Source organism: Petromyzon marinus (assembly GCF_048934315.1).
Source record: "Petromyzon marinus isolate PM22_M1 ecotype Great Lakes invasive population chromosome 68 unlocalized genomic scaffold, UKy_Petmar_22M1.pri1.0 chr68_unloc.1, whole genome shotgun sequence".
Lineage (NCBI taxonomy): Eukaryota > Metazoa > Chordata > Hyperoartia > Petromyzontiformes > Petromyzontidae > Petromyzon > Petromyzon marinus.
Genome location: NW_027422597.1, coordinates 6687487 through 6707312, shown reverse-complemented (window position 1 = coordinate 6707312; position 19826 = coordinate 6687487). Strand labels below are relative to the sequence as shown.

The following is a 19826-nucleotide window of genomic DNA, read 5'->3' as shown; positions in this document are numbered from 1 at the left end:
GAGCAAATAACTGTACAGTGGTGGGGAATTACATCTTAATAGTAATATTATTCATCGGAGTAAGTTGTTGTTATTTGGACAATCGCACAAAGTGAACCTTCTGTCCCGTGATCGGGAATTTATAGGAGGAAGACGAGTTCTGGAAGAGCATGATCAGCGACTACCTCAAGCCTCTGGAGGAAGACAACGATCACAAGAAACGTGTGAATCAGGAACTCTTCGAGATAAGAAACAAGGTACTGGCAACGCATCATCGCGAGTACTGGAGATGCTTCAATAACAGAAGAATCGCGTTCCACCGACACGTTGTGCGAACACCAGGCATTAATCGAGTGCTTACTGTACTTCGTATGTGCTAGAAGAAGATTTAAAGGACATTGTATTATGTATGACTTATTATTCTTACTATTTTATTGCAAATTATTCTAATCATTATTCTAAAATGTATAAACCATAAAAGAATAACAACATAAGTTACACATTGTTTTTTTCGGTAAAGTCACGTAGAAATACAATAAAATGATATTAAAACAAAAAACAATCACGACGTTTCGATCACAACGCAAGCGATCTTCATCAGGTGTCAAGAACAAATCACGGAGGTAAACACAACAAAAAGATGAGAGACGAGAATTCAACAAACCTGAAAAAACATTGTGAAGCACATCCAGTCAGGCCAACAACACAGTTAGACACTTCCTGGCGGACCACGAATTTCAGAAGAGTGTTTTAATATAATGTTATTGTATTTCTACATACGTGACTTTAACGAAAAAAACAATAAGTCATTTGATGCAGTCACGAAAGTTTTAATACTTTATTAATAACATAAGTTACAATTTGGTGTTGGGCAAAGACAATAGGGGACGGAATTAAACTCACAAAGAGGGGGTCCCTAAATAGCCTCGGGTTACCCCCTCCCCCCCCCCCCCCCCCCCGGGCCAATGAATGTAAAGCAAGCCAGGTCTGCCTGTCCTAACGTGCAGGGCACGTTCATCTACTTCATGATCAACGCGCTGTGGGTGGTGGCGACCCTGGCGCTGCAGTTCGTGGGAGCTGACCTCTACATCGTGATCCCGAGCATGAAGAAAGAGGGGACAGTCATCAAAGTGCCGCCCCTCGCCTTCATGTTCCTCATCACCTCCGCCAGCATGCTCGTTATCCAGTTCCTGGCCATGCTGTACCACAGGTGAGGGGGTGGGGGGTAGACCCACGCGTGCCCATAGGAGGTGTGAGCGCGTGTCGACTCAGTGAACAACAACATTGGCGATTATCTGAACTGGTCCTGGACCTCCCACTCATGTGCCGTGCTGGCCTTCGTAGGTGCTACTCGCTGACAGCACTTGCCGAAACAGTATCTTAAGGCTATTCTGGGGATCCTTATCTTTGCCACTGTGTGAGTGTGGGCAGTGTGCTTATGACCAGCTCCTATTTGGCAGCCGATGTCTCACTCCGAATGAGTCGGGCAGCATTATCTTTTCATTTGGCTGCGTAACGGTGTGTGAAATCTACTTGGTCTGTCACTTGAAGCTCCAGGTTTTCTCGGCCACATTGATGCCCTCCCTTCTCTATACTTTTGAGAATGACGTGGAGGCCTCTAAAGGGACATTTGTGCCAGTTAGAAACATTCAGGCTGACCCTGCATACAATCCATTCCGAGTTTAACCAGACTGGATTGTGTGACGAGCTCGCATATTCTTGAAAGACCTGGACACATTCCCAACGGTGAACTCCTCTGGCTAGCGCGGCTGTGTTGGCTGGATCAAGTTGCCCCTATGCCCAGCCACCGCATGGTAAAGCGGCTTCTGTTTGGCTGCATAGAGGGGGCTAAATTGGCACGACATAGACTGGAGAAGAGATGGACTAATGCGGTATGGGAGGATATAGAGCTGAGTGGACTTGCCAACGACTGGAACCAGTGGTATCAAGATCAGCCTCTATGGAGAAGGCTCGTGAAGGACGCTGCGGGGCAGTTGGAGGCAGTCACCCTCCAGCCACAATGGAGGGCAGAGGAGCAATGCTTACAACAACAGGCGGAACACCGGGCGGCTAAAACTCAACAAGTTGGCACAGTAGGGGGCACAGCTGATGCATCTGCCAGTCATCTCAGTTAACTATTGGCCCCGGGGTCTGTTGCATGACCTTCTGCCGTCTCGCCACCATGGTGCCCCTTGTGCCCCCCCCCACATCCATTCCGTGCCCCCACCCCCTCCACCCCCATGCAGGTTGTTCACGCTGATGCACGTGCTCTCCTATGTGGAGTCGTCGTCATCGTCGTCATCGTCGTCGCGGCAGCAATCGAGGAGCGGTGCTGTGGGCCGAGACAATGAAGCGTTCGTCAGTGAAGGAGACGGTGATGATGACACTCAGCAGTGCCGCCTCAGAGAGATTGTCTAACAGATCCCTGGACCCTTACTCGCACACTGTACGTGGACCCACACACGTCGTGGTTGGTCAATGACGGTGCGGTCGATGAAGGTGCAGCCCTGCAAGATTCTTCCCTTGTTGCCACCACTGGATGACGGGCCTCTTGCTACATGGAGCTCGAGAGAGAGCCCCTCTCGAGTGGTGTCTTTGGCCTACTCTTCCACGCTGGGCACAGACGTCTTGAAAGACGAGGGAGTTACCCATGCTTTACATCCACACAGCACGCGACCTGCTGATCGACCAACTGTGCTGTGTCCATTTACGTGGCTGAGTGGGCAGAGGTGGCGAGATTTAAGACGCTTGCAGCAACATGGGACATTTCAGTGTCACTTCAACTTCAGCGGCACCACAAGTGCAGGGCCGTGTTAATTGCAGCATAGCAGCCTCTCATTACAATGGAATTCAGTCAAAAGAGCTACTGTTCAACAATGGTGGACATCTCTCGTAACATGGGTTGAAGTAAATGTAGGGGCTTTGAAGCTGCTCCTGGCCACATACAGGGAGTGAAGATGCATGCGCAGCTAGGAGTAGGGAATTCAGGTTTTGAGAATGAGCGACATCCCCGCTGAGCGGAGATTGACTGGAGGCTTCAGCATGAGGACTTTGCTGCTAGAGCAGAGAGAGTGCAGATGGAAGGGGAGAGGGAGGTAAATAATGGTTAAGTCCCTAGAAGAGTGTGAAGAGTATCAGTGAGACCTTGAGGTTGACTTCGGATAGGGTGGGGAGCCAGTTGAGGGATTAGTGATGTGGGCTCGTTTATGCGTGAGGTGGAGATGTCTTAGGAGGCATCAGCAACCATTGCCAGCGACGATTATTTTATTTTCAATGTATAAAAGTGCGAGTGGTATTCTCCAATAGAAATTGATATCCGATACATAATGCATGTGGTCATTTATTTGCTCACAATTATGTTTCCAGTTCGACAAAGGTTTGATTCTCATCAGATAAAGACGGCGCTTCTATGTAGCAGTGATCAGATGAAGGAAACGTCATGTTCTTGTATGTATGTATGTTGAACATATTTTGCACCGCACTTAGCCAACCATGCTAATTGGGGATGTAAACATCACGCACACCTAGACTGGTCCGTTAACCATAGTAGTCAATGCAATAACATTTGTATGCCTGATTAATTTAAATGGTTAGCAACCAACATGGGAAATCTTGTTTTTAGAAAGGTTTCTCTACCAGACAACACTAAACAAGATCCTCCGTTTAGATTTAATAGACTTATCGGGCTGTTAGTGAGCACCTATAATGGCCGGCATGACACACAGGGAGGTGGGTGGCCAGCACCAAGTCAAACCGCCTTATTGCACCAGGTACTCATTTGAGGCTGATTCGACCTAGGGGAGGCCCAGAACCGGTTCAGATAATTAATTAATCGCTACTGTTATTGGTGGCCATGAGTGGGAATAAAAGTCTGGTCGCCAAGTTCTTAGCGCAAAAGACAATGCATAGCACATACTATTTTGAATACTTGTGCAGGGCTATGAAGATGCGTTTTATTACATTTAATTATTGGCCATATATATGTCTATAAACCTAAGTATATTTATTGGTATTCATAATGTTATTTCATTACAGAGATGTAGAGTTACATTGAGACTGTATAGATACGTAAAACAAGATACAGAGAAGAAGCAGCCAGGCAAAAGAACATTCATTAAACAATGCCATCCGTTCAGAGCACCACGTTCAGATAGTTTCCCCAAAATATTGGATTACAGAAGTGAATACATGATTTTAATGCCAAGGCAATGATTTTCTGCTAATTGCCACCAAGAATGTCATCTCCCTCGCCCGGTACACAGGAGGTCATGGGTTTAATTGCCGGAGCCTGGCGATGCCTGCTGTTATACATTTGGAGTCCGCGTTGTTCTCTCTCCCTGTGGTGGTCGGAGCTTGCATTTTTCTCCACGTTCCTCGGTTCAGATGATTTGGCTGCTGCTACAAATGTCCACGTGTGGTGATATCAGTCACTGCGGTCATGAGCTATGGCCAGGTCACCTATGAATGACAGCTCATAGTGCAGTGGACTTTAACTGGTAACTGGTAAATATACTGTTGATTCCCTTGCAGGTTTGGATCGTTAAGCCAAACGCTTAACGATCCAAACCTTTGAGCTCTATACTTCAATGGGCGCTTGTAGCGCTTACGCACACGCCAAGCTCTCTGTGTCTCTCTAATGGATGCGTTGTTGTGCTCTTCCCGTGGCACAGAAGACATTCGTAGTGAGCGGCTAAACGTGCACTCCTCCCCCATTCCCCCTAGTGGAATGTAGGTTACACTCCACTGCTTAATAATACATCCCGATAGGCTCTTTTGAATTTACAACGTCGCGATTCATAGCTTTTGTTCAACGTGACCAGATAATGTTTTAGTTTATGGCAATGAGAATAAGGCTCGTTTGTCGTAGAACATATTTGCACAATGCTATTTAAGTATATTACCATGAAATGTGCTAAACGGCACGTACTGATTATATACATATTCTTGGTTCTTTCGGTAAAGTCACGTAGATAGAAAATAAAAAATGAACATTTAAGAATAAAAGCAAAAGAACACGACGTTTCAATCGCAACACAAGCGGTCTTCATCAGGCGGAGAGAAAAGAAGAGGCAAGTCTCCAAATGCAACTGCTTATAATGAGGGCTTTCATAGTGAGCAAAGCTGTGCGGCGTAAACAGCATGGGCGTGGCAGCCAGTGCTAATGTAGGAGTAAAGCACGAGGAGTAGGAGTAAAGCATGAGGAGTAGGAGTAAAGCACGAGGAGTAGGAGTAAAACACTAGGAGTAAAGCACGAGGAGTAGGAGTAAAGCACGAGGAGTAGGAGTGTAGCGAGTGTGTTAGAAAATGGGGGGAGGGAGGGAGTAGAGATAGGGGGAGAGAGATATATACAAGTGTATATAAAAACACTTTATATTCTTAGCTCTTTTGGTAAAGTCAACGTGACTTTACCGAAAGAGCTAAGAATATGAATTACTGCAGTCACGAAAGCTTTAAATCTAAATTTAAAAACACTTTATTGCCTGTTTTTGTTTTATTTGGCACTAATAAAGTTTACTGAACCTCTGTTGTGCCGTTATCAGTCATGTATTTTCGACTCCTTGCAAAGAGATGATGGCACAGCCCTTCAATGAATCACCCCTCTGGGCGATTGAAACAGCTTGCCACCTACAGATTGCGCAACAGCGCCCCACACGACTTCCAGCGGCGTTTTGAACTCGTTCATTGGTGTAATTTGCATTGTTACCTGTGTAGTGGGTTCACGGGACACAGAGACGGTGGAGTAGAGGCAGCACTTTATTTAACTTAACAAGGGTTACACTGGAAGGGGTAACGGCCCCTTCACCCGTATACACGCTGGGACACCCCTAGGCTATCTAGCTTAACTCTTGCGCTCCCAGTTCCTCCAGCTACAGGCGCTAGAGGAGGCTATCTGATATGGCCCTGGTCAAGCACATCACGGCACCCCACCAACCAGACCGACCCTTAAAAGTGCTCCGGCTCTGAGGCTCTGGGGCCGCACCACTGGCTTACCCTGCCGGCCCTTAAAAGGACTGCAGTCAAGGAAGTCCCAGGGTCTATCTAGCCGACCTTCCTTCTTCACTGGTTCTTCATTCTTGGCCCCAACATACTGCCCCGAGCTCTATGGCTCCCCGCCCTTTATACCCATACACCACTGAGGGCGGGGCTATAGTGGATGTGGTTGTAGCCACCAAGGTGTGGCTGTGTGTTACCTTCCCACACTGTGTTACCTTCCGTACATCACCCCCTCCTGTACAGCCCACAGCCGTCCCGGCTACAACAATATTGAACAATAACAACGCAACAAAACCTCGAACCGTGTGTGCCTTATAACAACCAAACGCCCCAATAAATAACCCAACCCACCTATACAAAGATACACTATATACAGCAAATACATTCCCCCCCCCCCCCCGCATTCAACCCGAGACACCCATCAGCGCAGCAAAAGGAGACGTAACAGGTGAGTAGAACAGTGTGAACCGAACAAGCGCAACCAGAAGGTAATATTACAAAAACCGGCGCGTTTTGGCGCGAGTCCGTTTTGCGGGGCCATCGTAGGTGGGGGGGGGGGGGGGGGGGGGGGGAACCGGTCGGGCCGGCGGTGGGTGCTGTCCGTTCGGGTTCGCAACCCTCCGGCATCCCGGGAGTAGAAACCCCATCCCCGCCGGGTGGCGCAGACGGCTGGGAGGCCGTCATTCTCGAGGCAACTGAGGATGGGACAGTTAGTGGCATATCAAGGGCAGGCGGCGAAGTCGCCATCCGGGAGTCAGCGGATACATCACATGCTTGGCCGGTGTAATGTGGTGGAGGAACGCGCAGTGCCACAAATGGCTTCAGGCGCGAGGTGTGTACATACCAGCGACGTTTCCCCCACTGAATACGAATACACTGTGGCTGCATGACCTGCACAATTTCCACAGGAACCCTCCATGGCCGCAACAATTTCGCCGAGGTTGCCAACGGTACTTGAGGGCAGAGCAGCCAGGCTCTGTCACCCGGTCTCCACGCATGTGTGCGTGACTGGCGCACCCCAACTCTCGTTAGCCTTCTGTCGGGAATTAGAGTTTTGGGTAGCTGCCTCTCGCGCCTCGGTCAACCTTAGGATATTAAATTTGACATGGTCAGCCAATTTCGATTTTTCGTTTGGTTTGGAGACCCGCAGCTGAGTCTCAATAGGTGGATCAACATCGCGACCGTACATTAGAAAGAACGGCGAGAATCCGGTCGTCGTGTGAGGAGCCATTCTGTAGGCAGCCAAAACTCCCAGGATCTGAAGGTCCCAATCGGTCTGGGAGTCACACACTTGGTGACACAACATGGACGTGAGGGTCCTATGAAGGCGTTCCACCATTTCATCCGTTTGCAGGTGATAGGGGGAAGTACGGATTTTTTTGTACCAAGAAGCGCACACACCTCGTGCAGAAGGACGCCAGAGAAGTTTTTCCCTTGGTCAGTCAGCAGCCATTCGGGAGCACCTTTGTCGAGGACATAGCCCTGGACAAAGGCCTCGGCGATGGCTGCTGTTGATTGGTTGGCAAGGGGCCATGCCATAGGCGATCGAGTAAAGTATGTTAGCCAATCAGCAGGTACTTATTACCCCTAGGGGTCGCAGGGAAGGGCCCCAATATATCGAGTGCGACGAGTTCATTAACTCGAGAGACCCTAATAGATTGTATTGGTGGACAGGCACCCCTCGCTGGTGGCTTCCGTTGGGCGCACTGAGTACATGCACCCAGGAGGTCATCCACATCCCTTGCCATGCCCGGCTAGAAGAAATCCAGCTGGAGCATGGCAAAGGTCTTGTGGGTCCCTAGATGCAACAGTCGCTCGTGAGCAGCCCACTCGGCCTTACCCCGCAGAGCAGAAGGTACCACCTGCCTGCAACGGTGGGGCCTTCCCATCCCAATGCATAAGAAGCCCCTGGTGCAGCCCGAATGAATCAACCCCCGTCACCCCCCCCCCCCATGGAACCCCCTGTGCGACGACGCAACGCGAGGAGGGACGCGTCCTCCATCTGGAGGCGCCCCCATTCCGTAACAGACAATCCCAGCAAGGAGTCTCCTCCCCCCTGCTCGATAGGACCCGCAGACACAGGGTCCTCGGTGGCGACAGCAAGAATCGGAACATTTAAAGTGGGGTGGTCATCCGGCGGCTTACAACGCCCCGATCCTATGAGACAAGCGCAATCTGAGGCAGGGGGCAGGCGAGCCAACGCGTCCGCATTAGTGTGTCGAACACCCTTCCGATATGTGGTTGTGAAATCATAGTCCTGAAGAACCTCGAGCCATCGAGACAATTGCCCCGAAGGCTGTTCCACCCGCAAGGCATATTGCAACGAGGCATGGTCTGTACGGATGGTAAAGTGCCGGCCATACAGACATGGCCAATATAGTTGTATAAAAAATACAATGGCTTACAGCTCCCGACGGGTGACGCAGTGTCTCTGCTCCGCCGGAGACAAGACCCTACTGCCGTAAGCCAAAACGTGCTCCAGACACAACCTGCGAGAGCACACCCCCAATACCCGTATTGCTGGCATCTGTATCGAGTAGGAAGGGTTCGGAAAAATCGGGGTAGCTCAATGGTGGGGCCCCCACGAGAGCGTCGTGAAGGGAACGGAAAAAGATCTCCTCGACCTGGCCCCAGTGAAATTTCACTCCCTTTGCCGTCATGGCATGTAAAGGTTTAGCAATGGTCACGAAGTCCGTAACGAACCGCCGGTAATAAGATGCGAACCCAATGAAACTCCTGACCTCAGCCACTGAGGTGGGGGTCGGGCAGGAGCTGACACACTGCGTTTTTGCGGAATCGGTGGATATGCTCGATCGGCTGACGATGTGCCCTAAATACCGCACGGATTCTTGGAGCAAGTGGCACTTCTGTGGTTTGAATTTTAAATTTGCAGCGCGCATTTTGAGGAACACGGCACGCAATATCAAAAGGTGTTCGTCAAACTTTTTGCTATGTACAATTACATCGTCCAGATAGATCAGACAAACGTCCCATTGTAAGCCAGCCAAAATCAGTTCCATAAGGCGCTGAAATATCGCCGGAGTGGAGTGTAATCCCATAGGCAACCGGTTAAATTGAAATAGGCCGTGTGGTGTACAGAATGCAGTCTTTGGTCTGGACTCGTCATCCAATGGAAGTTGCCAGAAACCTGACAAGTCCAATGTAGAGAAAAATCGTGCCCCTGCTACAGCATCCAGAGATTCGTCAATTTGGGGGAGTGGATATGCATCGGCCACCGAGATTTTATTTAAACGACGAAAATCCACACAAAATATCAAAGATCCATCGTGCTTTTTCACAAGCACTATAGGTGCCCCCCACGGACTGGTGGAAGGATATATAATTTCCACAGCCAACATGTCGTCCACAGCCGTTTAAACATGATCCTTTTCGGCAGGACTCAACCGAAAAGGATTATTACGTACCGGGGCATTTGCACCAGTGTCGATGTGGTGTCACAGCAAATTCGTGCACCCAATATCATATTTGTGCTTGCTAAAGATGTCAGCGAATTCAATCAAAAGGTTCCATAATCCGGGACACTGGGAGTCGGATAGATCGTTCGTTCCTGAACACAGTGCATCCATCCAACTATCGTCCTCAATGGAACGTGGCCGATTTGGAGGGCCGGTCCCCACATGTCCCATAACCATTTCTTTTATGGGTAAAGGCGTCGCATGTGCAAGCACGGTCCCCTGGGGAACCACAGTCGTCTGCACCCCGACATTAAGGACCATAATGAACGGGTCATCGCTCCCCTTCACAATCGTTTGAGCGGCCACCAAATCTAGCCCGTTTTCCCCAGCCTTGGAGGGCCCCAACAGAACGCCGTGGTCCGAAACACCCGGTGCGAAAGGTCGACGCAACTGAAGAGGTACGAGCATTTGCGCACCTGGTGGCACACGCACAGTACGAGTGACGAATGCCTGTATCGTCGCGCAGGCCGTCCTTGAGGTGACGGGGGAGGGCAGGAACATTATACGTCAGCCCGAAGGGAGCTCAATGTATCCCTGGTAAATCAATATTTAATCAGCATTTTGGCCAAAAAGTCTGTCCCCAACAAGCACGGAACCGCCAGCGAGGATGAGACTAATATTGGCCCAGATAATTTGATATCCCCAATGCAAATCTGTGCTCAGATTTGGCCTATGATACCCAACGAACCCCCGTTTGCTGCGTAACACGGAACGTCGAATGGCGGCAAGGAGTGGCTCAGAACGGAGAGGATATTATAGACAAAATCCGACAATTGTTGCCGATGCCCCCGTATCGACAAGGACACGCACCTCAACTCCATCGATACGACCCGCAACAACGGACGAACCCGCCGACGCAGCAACAACTCGGTGAGCCAATTCAGACCACTGACCCGGCTTGAGCGCCCTCTTGACCTTGCCGAAACTCGACGAACCGGCGGCCGTACCACGAGATCCATACATCAAAGCGCGTGAGGTAGTGACAGGTTCATGCACAGGCCGAGCATGTGGGGTGCCGCGACTTGCCGGAGTTTGATGCGAAGGCTTGAGCCAGCGCCAGAAGTTTTTCCGTGACCATCGTGTCCACCCCCTCGCAGTCCATGCGTGGGAAAGCCGATTTTGCAAGGGCCAGGAGAGCCGTGCGGTACGCAAGCGGCGACTCTTTCTGGCCCCTGCGCCGCTCGTGGAACAGTTGGCGACAGTCCGATGGCAGCCTGTAGACAGTGGTGAGGACTCGGAGCGCCGACTGCAGTGTAGCGCGCCGACTTGGGAGCCATGATGAGGGTGACGAGAGCGTCATCTTCCAACATGGCCGGCAAGACACGCAGCGCCTCGTTGTCCATTCACCCGGACATCTCCTGATGACCGAGGAAGCGACGCTCAAAGGCCCCCTAGTCGCCCCCGTCGGACACAAATTATTTTAACACTGGCAAGCGCTGTTGGAACGATGGCTCCATTTCCAACAGCCGCTGTGCGTTGTTCCCGCCGTTTTTGTCATCACTGGAGGGGATGGGGGTCCCCATCGGCGGTCGCACAGTTGATGACGTTACGCCTGCCGATTGGTCCTGGCGGCGAACGTCCATTGGTGATGACGTTACGGCCGGTGATTGGCCCCCGCTGTCCACGTGGTGCTGCGGCCCTCCAATCTCCGTAGTAGACACCGTCATGGCGGGGAATCCAAATTCCGGCGGCTGTGTGCTGGCGGGAACGGCCGTTGACCGGCCTTCTTCGCCATGCCGCATTGGCACCCCAGCCCCGCGTGGTTAATTTCTTCCAGCGTGCATGCCGCGGCGTACCGCAGCTCGGCAAGATGGGACTGAGCCGCCCGTAACCCGTCCCCTAACGGCGGCCACTCCTCCAGCTGTGGCGGCTGTTGGGATGCCTGTGGCATTTCGGAATCGTTGGCCATGTCCGCTGGCGCTGTCCCAGCAGCCCCTGCAGAGTCTTCTTCCTCCCCAGGTTCTTGCGAGTGGTTTGTCCGTCTTGTGCCCATTATAAAGACCACTTCTGACTCCAGTTATAGTGGGTTCACGGGACACGGTGGAGTAGAAGCAGCACTGTTTATTTAACTTAACAAGGGTTACTCTGGAAGGGGTAACAGCCCCTTCACCCGTATACACGCTGGGACACTCCCTAGGCTATCTAGCCTAACTCCTGTGCTCCCAGTTCCTCCAGCTACAGGCGCTAGAGGAGGCTATCTGATCTGGCCCTGGTCAATCACAGATCACGGCACCTCACAAACCAGAGCAACCCTTAAAAGGGCTCTGGCTCTGAGGCTCTGGAGTCGCACCACTGGCTTACCCTGCCGGCCCTTAAAAGGACTGCGGTCAGGGAAGTCCCAGGGTCTATCTAGCCGGCCTTCCTTCTTCACTGGTTCTTCAATCTTGGCGCCAACACACTTCCCCGAGCTCTCTGGCTCCTCACCCTTGACACCCATACACCACTGAAGGCGGGGCTATAGCGGACGTGGTTGTAGCCACCAAGGTGTGGTTGTGTGTTACCTTCCCACACTGTGTGTTACCTTCCCACAACACCCCTACACCTGTAGCCACACACCGATAAATTTAGATATCGCTTGATTAACAGTTTAGTGCACTAATCAATACCCCCAACCACTTTAGCATTACCACATTCGAATACATAAATAATTGCATATGCATCACCAACTTGAAATAATACCACATTGCATAGTCGTCAATATTTATGGAGGTGGACGGGTTGCTCAGAAAACAACGCTGAGCTGTCACCAGTGAGAAACTGGGTTCAACTTCCAAAACTACCTTTTATTTTACCAGGTAAAACAATGCCGCGGAGGGAACAACTGTGAGTAACGACATGAGGCCATGCACGACTGTGAGCAGAAGTCTTCCAAGTCAACTATCTTGTTTATTAATAAAATATATTTTTATTATACCAGATAAGGTCCACTAAGCTATATATTTTTTTCATAAACGACCTGGTCACAAATAATAGCTCGAGGAATTTTTATTAGCACGTGTACATTTATAGCAGCAGCCAAATTCTCTGAAGGCACATTGATTCCAAATGTGGAGGAAAAAACCGGAGGACCTGGAGAAAATCCTCTCGACCACGATGAGAGAGACATTCTATCCTACAATGCAAGCCCACGGCGGTACACAAGGGACAAAAGGAGAGCAACGGGTGGGGTGGAGCGTCTGCCAGTGAGGGAGGTGACGGAATGGATGGAGGGACAGGGGCTGGGAATTGAGCAAATGTTGCTCTGGTAGGGAAGGAGGAATAAGATAGAATGTGATGGTGAGTGAGGGTGACAGATGGGTGCAACGTGGATGAGAGGCAGTGGGGTATGGGGCACATACGTGAAGTGGTAATATTGGGATGGATGAGGGTAGGTGAAGGGTGGTAGGGACAGAGGTCTGGTGGCGAGATAGTTGAGCTGATTGACAAGCACAGCGTAGGGCTGGAGGAGAGATGTTTAGATGCACATAGAAAGTGAGACGTGGGAGCCAGGTCATGAATTAGTATCATTGGAGGAAAAAGACCAGGGGAAAGGGAGTGGGTTAGAGATACTTGGAGGCGAACTTCAAATATACAAGCGCCAGGATCGGGATCGAACCCACGAACTCCTGCATAGCAGTTGAGGTAGTTAACATCTCCTAGCCACCTGCCTGTGACTGGCAGGGCTCTCCCCGTGTAGCCAGCTGAAGGCTTCACACCGGTCACCAATGACTTAAAGACGGGTGGCTAAAAAAACAAAGCAATTGGAGATTTGAAGCTTTCGTGACTGCAAGGATCCATACTCTTTGGTTCTATTCGGTAAAGTCACGTAGGTAAAAAAATAAAACAAAAATCACGACGTTTCAGCCACAACACAAGTGGCCTTCATCAGGTGAAGGGACCAGATTGTCTCGAGGACAGCGCTGGAGTGAACACAGCCAAGCTCAAACCGCGACCTTTAAGCTTGTTTGAGAGGAATTAAGGTGCCTTGACAAAGGAATTAGCATAAAAATTAGCTTTCAATTGGCAGACTTAGCATGGTGAACGGTGTAGAGGGGGTGAACATGTGCAGACCGGCGAGGGGGGGAGGGGGAGTTTACATATTGATGGTGTGAAAAGGGAATTTAAGAGCTGCGAAAGTTTGGGATACCACTACTTGAAAAAATATACTGTACCATTGAAAATTAGTTTAATGTTTGGTTCGATTTAGAACATCTTTCCATGGTTGCTTAATTTGAAAGCATCTTCTCAGTTGAAATTGTGTCTGTGTTTGTAAATCTGAATTGCCTCGTGAACAAATCTCTGATAAAAACCCGTGGGTTTGCAAAGAACCTTGGTATCGGAGAAAATTATATCGTGATCACCCACAGCGTTGTAACAGTGATCAGCTACGGCAGAAGAATTCATTCTGCCGTGTTTCAAATCTGATTTGTGCTCGCGAACTCGGCCGAATTCGCGTGTTTCAAATCACAAATCAGATTTGAAACACGGCAGAACGAATTCTTGTGCTGTGTTTCAGCTACGGCAAAATTATTCTTCTTCCGTGCACAGTCGTGACAACTCTTCAAAATCAGCACCACATCATCCTCCACGCCCGGCCAATAGTAGTCCCATTTAAGGGTCAACAGTGTCTTGTGGTAGCCGAGGTGCATACCTTTCTCGTGAATGGCTCGGGTCAACTTACCTCGCAAGCCAATGGGCACCACCACACAATATTGTTCCAACTGGGCATCCCAATGCATGAGGAGTCCGTCATGCATAGCGGTCACCGGGGCAGCCGACGGAGCCGAGCTCCGGGCCTTAGACCCAATACTGCATCGCAGCCTCAGCAGAGAGAAATCCTCCATCTGCATCTGGGACCATACCTCCCATGGGAGTCCCAGGCTAAAATCCACAGGCAACGCCACACCCGGAAAGGGCGCCGCTTCGGCCGATGCGACCAACTGGGCTACAGTATCCACTTGGGCCTTACAACGGCTGGAACCCAGGGTGCAGGTGCACTCGCCCTCTGGGGGCCGTCTGGAGAGGCCATCCGCATTCCCATGCAGAGTCCCCTTCCTGTGGATGACATTGAATGGGTACTCCTGGAGCACCTCGAGCCAGCGGGACATCTGACCCAAGGTCTCGTCAATTTGAATGGAATATTGCAGGGCTGCATGGTCGGTCCTAACGGTAAACCGGCGACCATACAGATATGGCCTGTACAATTAGACAAAGAAAACAATGGCCAGCAGCTCTCTCCTGGTCACTCAGTACCGCTGCTCAGTGGGGTACAAAATGCAGCTACCGTAGGCCACCACCCGCTCCACCCTGTCGACAACCTGAGCCCGTGTCACTGGCGTCGGTGTCGAAGAGGAATGGCCGGGAGAAATCCGGGTACCCCAAGGGTGGCGCGTCCGCTAAGGCCGTGCGGAGCGCCACAAAAGTGGCCTCCTCCTTCCCCCAGCAAAATTTCTGTCCTTTGGCAGAGAGTGCGTGTAGTGGCTTCGCAATGGTCGCAAAATCGCAGACGAACCGGCAATAGTACGATGCGAAGCCCACAAAGCTACTTACCTCAGCGACAGATGTAGGAGTCGGCCACGTCCGGACACAAGCAGTCTTTTCCGGATCCGTGGCCACACCTGACATGCTAACAATGTGGCCCAAATACTTCACCGATGTTTGCAGGAGATGGCATTTCTGAGGTTTGACTTTCAAGCCCGCAGCACGAATTTTTTCGAACACTGCCTCCAACCGCTGCAAGTGTTCGTCAAACGTACATTCAAAAACGATCACGTCATCCAAGTAAATCAAACAAGACTCCCACTGCAGCCCCGCCAAGACCAATTCCATGAGGCACTGAAAGGTGGCCGGGGCCGAATGAAGACCCATAGGAAGCCGATTGAATTGGAACAGCCCCTGGGGTGTGCGGAACGTGGTCTTGGGTCTGAAGGCTTCATCCAGTGGCAACTGCCAGAAGCCCAAAAGAAAATCGAGGATCGAAAAGAACCACGCACCTGAGAGGGCATCGAGGGAATCATCCATGCAAGGCAAAGGATACGCATCGGCCACTGAAATCTTGTTTAATTTACGGAAGTCGACGCAGAAGCGGAGACTCCATCCTTTTTTTTCGTGACTAGCACGATGGGGGCTCCTCAAGAGCTAGTGGAAGGGGAGATAATGTCCGCCGCCAACATGTCATTAACTGTGGAGCGGACATGATCCTTTTCCGCTGTGCTGAAGCGGTGTGAATTCAGTCGAATAGGGGCCGAGTCGGCCTTGTCAATATGATGTTCAAGGAGAGTGGTACGACCCAAATCGAATTTACCCGGGCTGAACACATCGGCGAACCTGACGATGAGATCGCGGAGCCGCTGACGCTCATTGGAGGACAACGAGGCTTTCTCGGTGCACAACGCATCAATCCATGATACGACAGCCCTCCGCGCGGGCAGCACTCCCACCACCACCCCTCCCAGTGGCCCAAGGACGTCAGGAGGAGGGCCTGGGGTGGCATGTGCCAACACAGCACCAACAGGGATGGCGATCGGCACGGGCCCCGAATTTAGGACTTGCAAAAAAAGTTCCTGGCCCGCCGCCATGGCTGTGAAAGCACCCTCCAGCCCGTCGAACCTCGAAAAATAATTGGAGGGAGACAAGAGGATGCCTGTCTCCGGGGACTCCAATGTCAATGGCCAGCACAGCCTGAGGGGAAGCAGGATCTGCGACTCGGGTGGGACCGTCACGGATTTTGTGGTCAGAGCCTGAACACTAGCAGCCAGGGGAGCTACGACAGAGGGGGACTGCAGGAAATGCAGCCAGTCCCCCGATGGCATCTCAATGCTCCCCTGGTCGACCAGGATCCGAACGGGCATCCTGGCCAAAAAATCGGTGCCCAATAGACACGGTACGGCCAAAGCCTTAGAGACCAACACGAGTCCCCGCAACGCAATCTCCCCGATCGGCACAGACGCGACAATATGGCCCAAAATACCAAGGCTACTCCCGTTGGCAGCCACGCATGTCCCCCGAACCGGCCGCAATGGCCCTACACTGTACGGCAGCGACCGGAAAACGGCTTCGGATACCATGGTGGCGGACCTCCCCGTATCCACCAGGATCCTTACCTCGACCCCTGCACGCGCCCCACCATGGCCGAGGACCTGGACAGCAGCAGCCACCACGCGACGCGCGAGGGCCTGCCACTGGAGAGTCCGTCTGGGCCACCCAATTGCCAACCGCACTCCCGCGGCCCATTAAGATGGACCCTAACCCTGTGAGATGCCTGAAGTGAAGGGAGCGGCCATGCGATGGATGCGTCGCGACTTACCTGCAGCCCGGGATGCCCCGCCGCTAGAGGGACGCCTGCAGGAGGAGAGGCCTTGGTGAAGGCCCCGGGGGTGATGTTGCACCCCCTCTCAAAGTGGCACAGCTGGCCACAACAAAAACAGGTGACCCGCCCCCTGACCTGTAAACGGGGAGGACCCGCTCATCCCGGCCCCCATGGCCGGCGAGCAGACCCACCGTGGTGGCCCGCGACCGCCGCGGTCACGAGGGCGTCCTCCCCGCTGGGCGCCACTACCTCTGCCGGTGCCGGAGCGCCCGCGCACGCCACCTTCGCCGGAGTCCGCCACAGCGCAAGATGAGCTTGAATATTCTATGTGACGGCCAGTGAAGTTATTTGGATTCTGCCGTGATGGACAGAGCAATTCCCAACCCCCCCGCGAGGACCAGCAGCCTCTCCAGGGCCAGGGAGTCAAGCGTGGCCCCTTCCACGTCGGGATACGCGGCCCAAGCCAATGCAAGGAGGGAGCAGTGGAACGCGAGAGGCGATTCTCCCTCCTCCCACCGGCGTTTCAGTAAACTTCAGGCACGCCGCAGATGGTGGCTCGAATACCTCGGCCATCTGATGATAGGCCGATTGTATTGTCGCCTTGTCCACTGGTGGGATGCTCAAAAAGGCTTGAAACGCCCTAGCGTCCAAGCATGTGGGCAGTGTGCTCAGTGCCTCCTCTTCAGGCCAGCGCACTGACTGAAAGGCCGCATCAAATCTGGCCTGGAAATGCAGCCAGTTCCCCTCGCTTTGCCACAAACGGCGCGACAGGGGGCAGACGTGGCAGCCGCAACGAGCCGACTCATCCCCCAGCCCAGACTCACCCACAGCGGCGGTCGCTGGCATCAGTGCGGCCGCAGCCATCGCGCCTGGACACGAAGCCCTGGCGGCCCCGGCAGGCTGCGGGAACGTCGCTCCACGAACCGTGTCGGCGGCTGCAGCCTCCCCCGCCACCCCAACTCACAGCGAGCCCGCAACAACATCGGCGGCGACGTGCGGAGTGGTGGCGTGTATGGGCACCGCCATGACACATGTCATGGCGGCGACTTGTGGCGTCACGTAAACAATGGCACCCAACTCCAACGACGCAGGGAAAATGGCGCCCGCCGGCGGCGTGGGCAAAATCGTGACGGTCGCGCACCCCATCGCCCGCCGCGTGTGTGCACACTCCCACCTCACTGGAGCAGCTCCAGCTGGGCAGCTACGCCACACGTCAGCTAGTGGCGCCGCAGCTCCCCCAGCCGCCGCCTCCTCCGCCTCCAGCCGGGCCACCTCCACGGGGCATGTTTCCAGGGCCCCGATCTCCGAGATCTCCGCCAGGCATGCGGCAGCGTCGTCCTCTTCGTACGTTGGCACACCAGGCGCGGTCTTCCGTCTCACGCCGGACTTGGACAAGGTCTCGAGAATGGAAGCCACTTCCGACACCAGTTGTTGAGGTGTGAAGAACGACACAAAGGCAAGTTGTATAGGGGCTAACGCCAAACTGTATATTACGGGCTTACGCCTAACTTTGGGGGAAGGGTTAACACAACTATGGGCTAAGCTTATCTCCCCAGGGGAAAGGGTACTGGGAATTCCCTACACCCTCCCAGGTTATCAGGCTCTTCCCTCAGCACTGGCCGATGGTTCCGCCAACTCGGCCAGCCGGGTAAAGTAGCCCTCTAGCCTAGTGCTATTTCCCCCTTACCCTGGGTCCATACTCCCCTACCACTCACGATCCTGGCTCCCGGCGAAGACCCCTTCTACGTCACCGGTCCCCCTTCAAATACCCCAGGGGGACATGACGTCACCTTCCCCGAAGCTCCCCTTATGTCACTTCCTCTGACGTCACTCCCCCCGAGGCGAGTGTGACCTAACGTCATCATTCTTCTCCTCAACACATGTACGGCCAAGAGCCAAATCCACCTATGGGAACCCAGCTGGGTTAAACTGCCACAGGTGTGTCCGACCGACCAACGTATTCGCTGGTCACGCTCTAACAAATGTTCAAAGCAAGCACAGTGGCGATGGCAAACATGACAAATGCACAGGCCACGAACGAGCAAAATGGAAGTCATCGGGTTCACACACTTACCTGGGCAGTAGGCGACAATTCGTTGTTACATTGCCCGCAGGTCCCATTGAGTAACTCTCCCAAACTGCACTGACCATGCCAAGGTCTAGTTTGCTCATTTCAGCATCTGCACAAGGGGGGGGGGGCATCTGGCGTCAATTTCCTTCTTGTTTCACCTTGAGCTCATGACTAAAGCGTCCTATGGTCGCACGTGTGGGGAGTTGACTATTCTACTGTAAAAAAAATATTTAAAGCTTTCGTGACTGCAGGGATTCATATTCTTGGTCATTTCAGTAAAGTCATCCATTAAAAATACAGCCATTAAAGATACATCCATTAAAGATATAGGCACCAAAGATACATCCATTAAAGATACGTGACTTAGCGAAAGAACAAAGAATATACTCTACTGTTTCCATTAAAGATACAGGCATTAAAGATACACCCATTAAAGATACGTGACTTTACCGAAAGAACCAAGAATATATTCTACTGTTTCCATATGGGGGTTCATGATTCTTCCACTTGACCAAAAATATATTTCTGGCAATTATGTTAAAGGTCTGGAGCAGAGCATGTTGGTGTATCAGAACCATGCAGGGTTTTCAACTCCACAGGGTCTCTTCTACCGACGGTGAGAGATTCATGCAGCAATGGTCATTGAAGAAACTCGTGATCTCATGGTAACATTTCATAACATCTGATAAAAGCCAGAAAGCGTTGAGATACGTTAGTGCCGTGCTCAGGTTGGGCATCTATAGCAATCTTGCTAGACCTCCAAGATTATGCTCTGCTCGAATATGTCATGTATGCTCCGTGAATTAATTTAAACTGAATGCGTTTGAGTGGGGAGCCCTTGGACCAGTTTGTGGTGCTCACTGGATCTGTACCAAGATCTGCGCCTAAATCTCATGATGGACGAACATGTGCAACAGAATTTCAGATGCTGGTCGTCCTCCTGAAGCTGCTAGGCTTCGGACAGTCTGTAACCATATTTGTGTTTCCAACCAGGCAATAATAGGGTGAACGAGTGCAT

The 19826-nt window shown here is 52.0% G+C and overlaps 1 protein-coding gene across 1 annotated transcript in view; it reads left to right on the top strand.

Moving 5' to 3' along the window:
- Positions 1-5502, top strand: part of LOC116957977 (chitin synthase chs-2-like) — a 31046-nt gene extending 25544 nt beyond the window's left edge. Inside the window, exons 17-19 of the mRNA XM_076058222.1 lie at positions 126-236; positions 987-1189; positions 2226-5502. Of these exons, the coding sequence (XP_075914337.1) occupies positions 126-236; positions 987-1189; positions 2226-2397 (486 nt within the window). The 3' untranslated portion in view covers positions 2398-5502. The remainder of the gene's footprint in view (positions 1-125; positions 237-986; positions 1190-2225) is intronic.
- The last annotated feature ends 14324 nt before the right edge of the window (positions 5503-19826 follow it).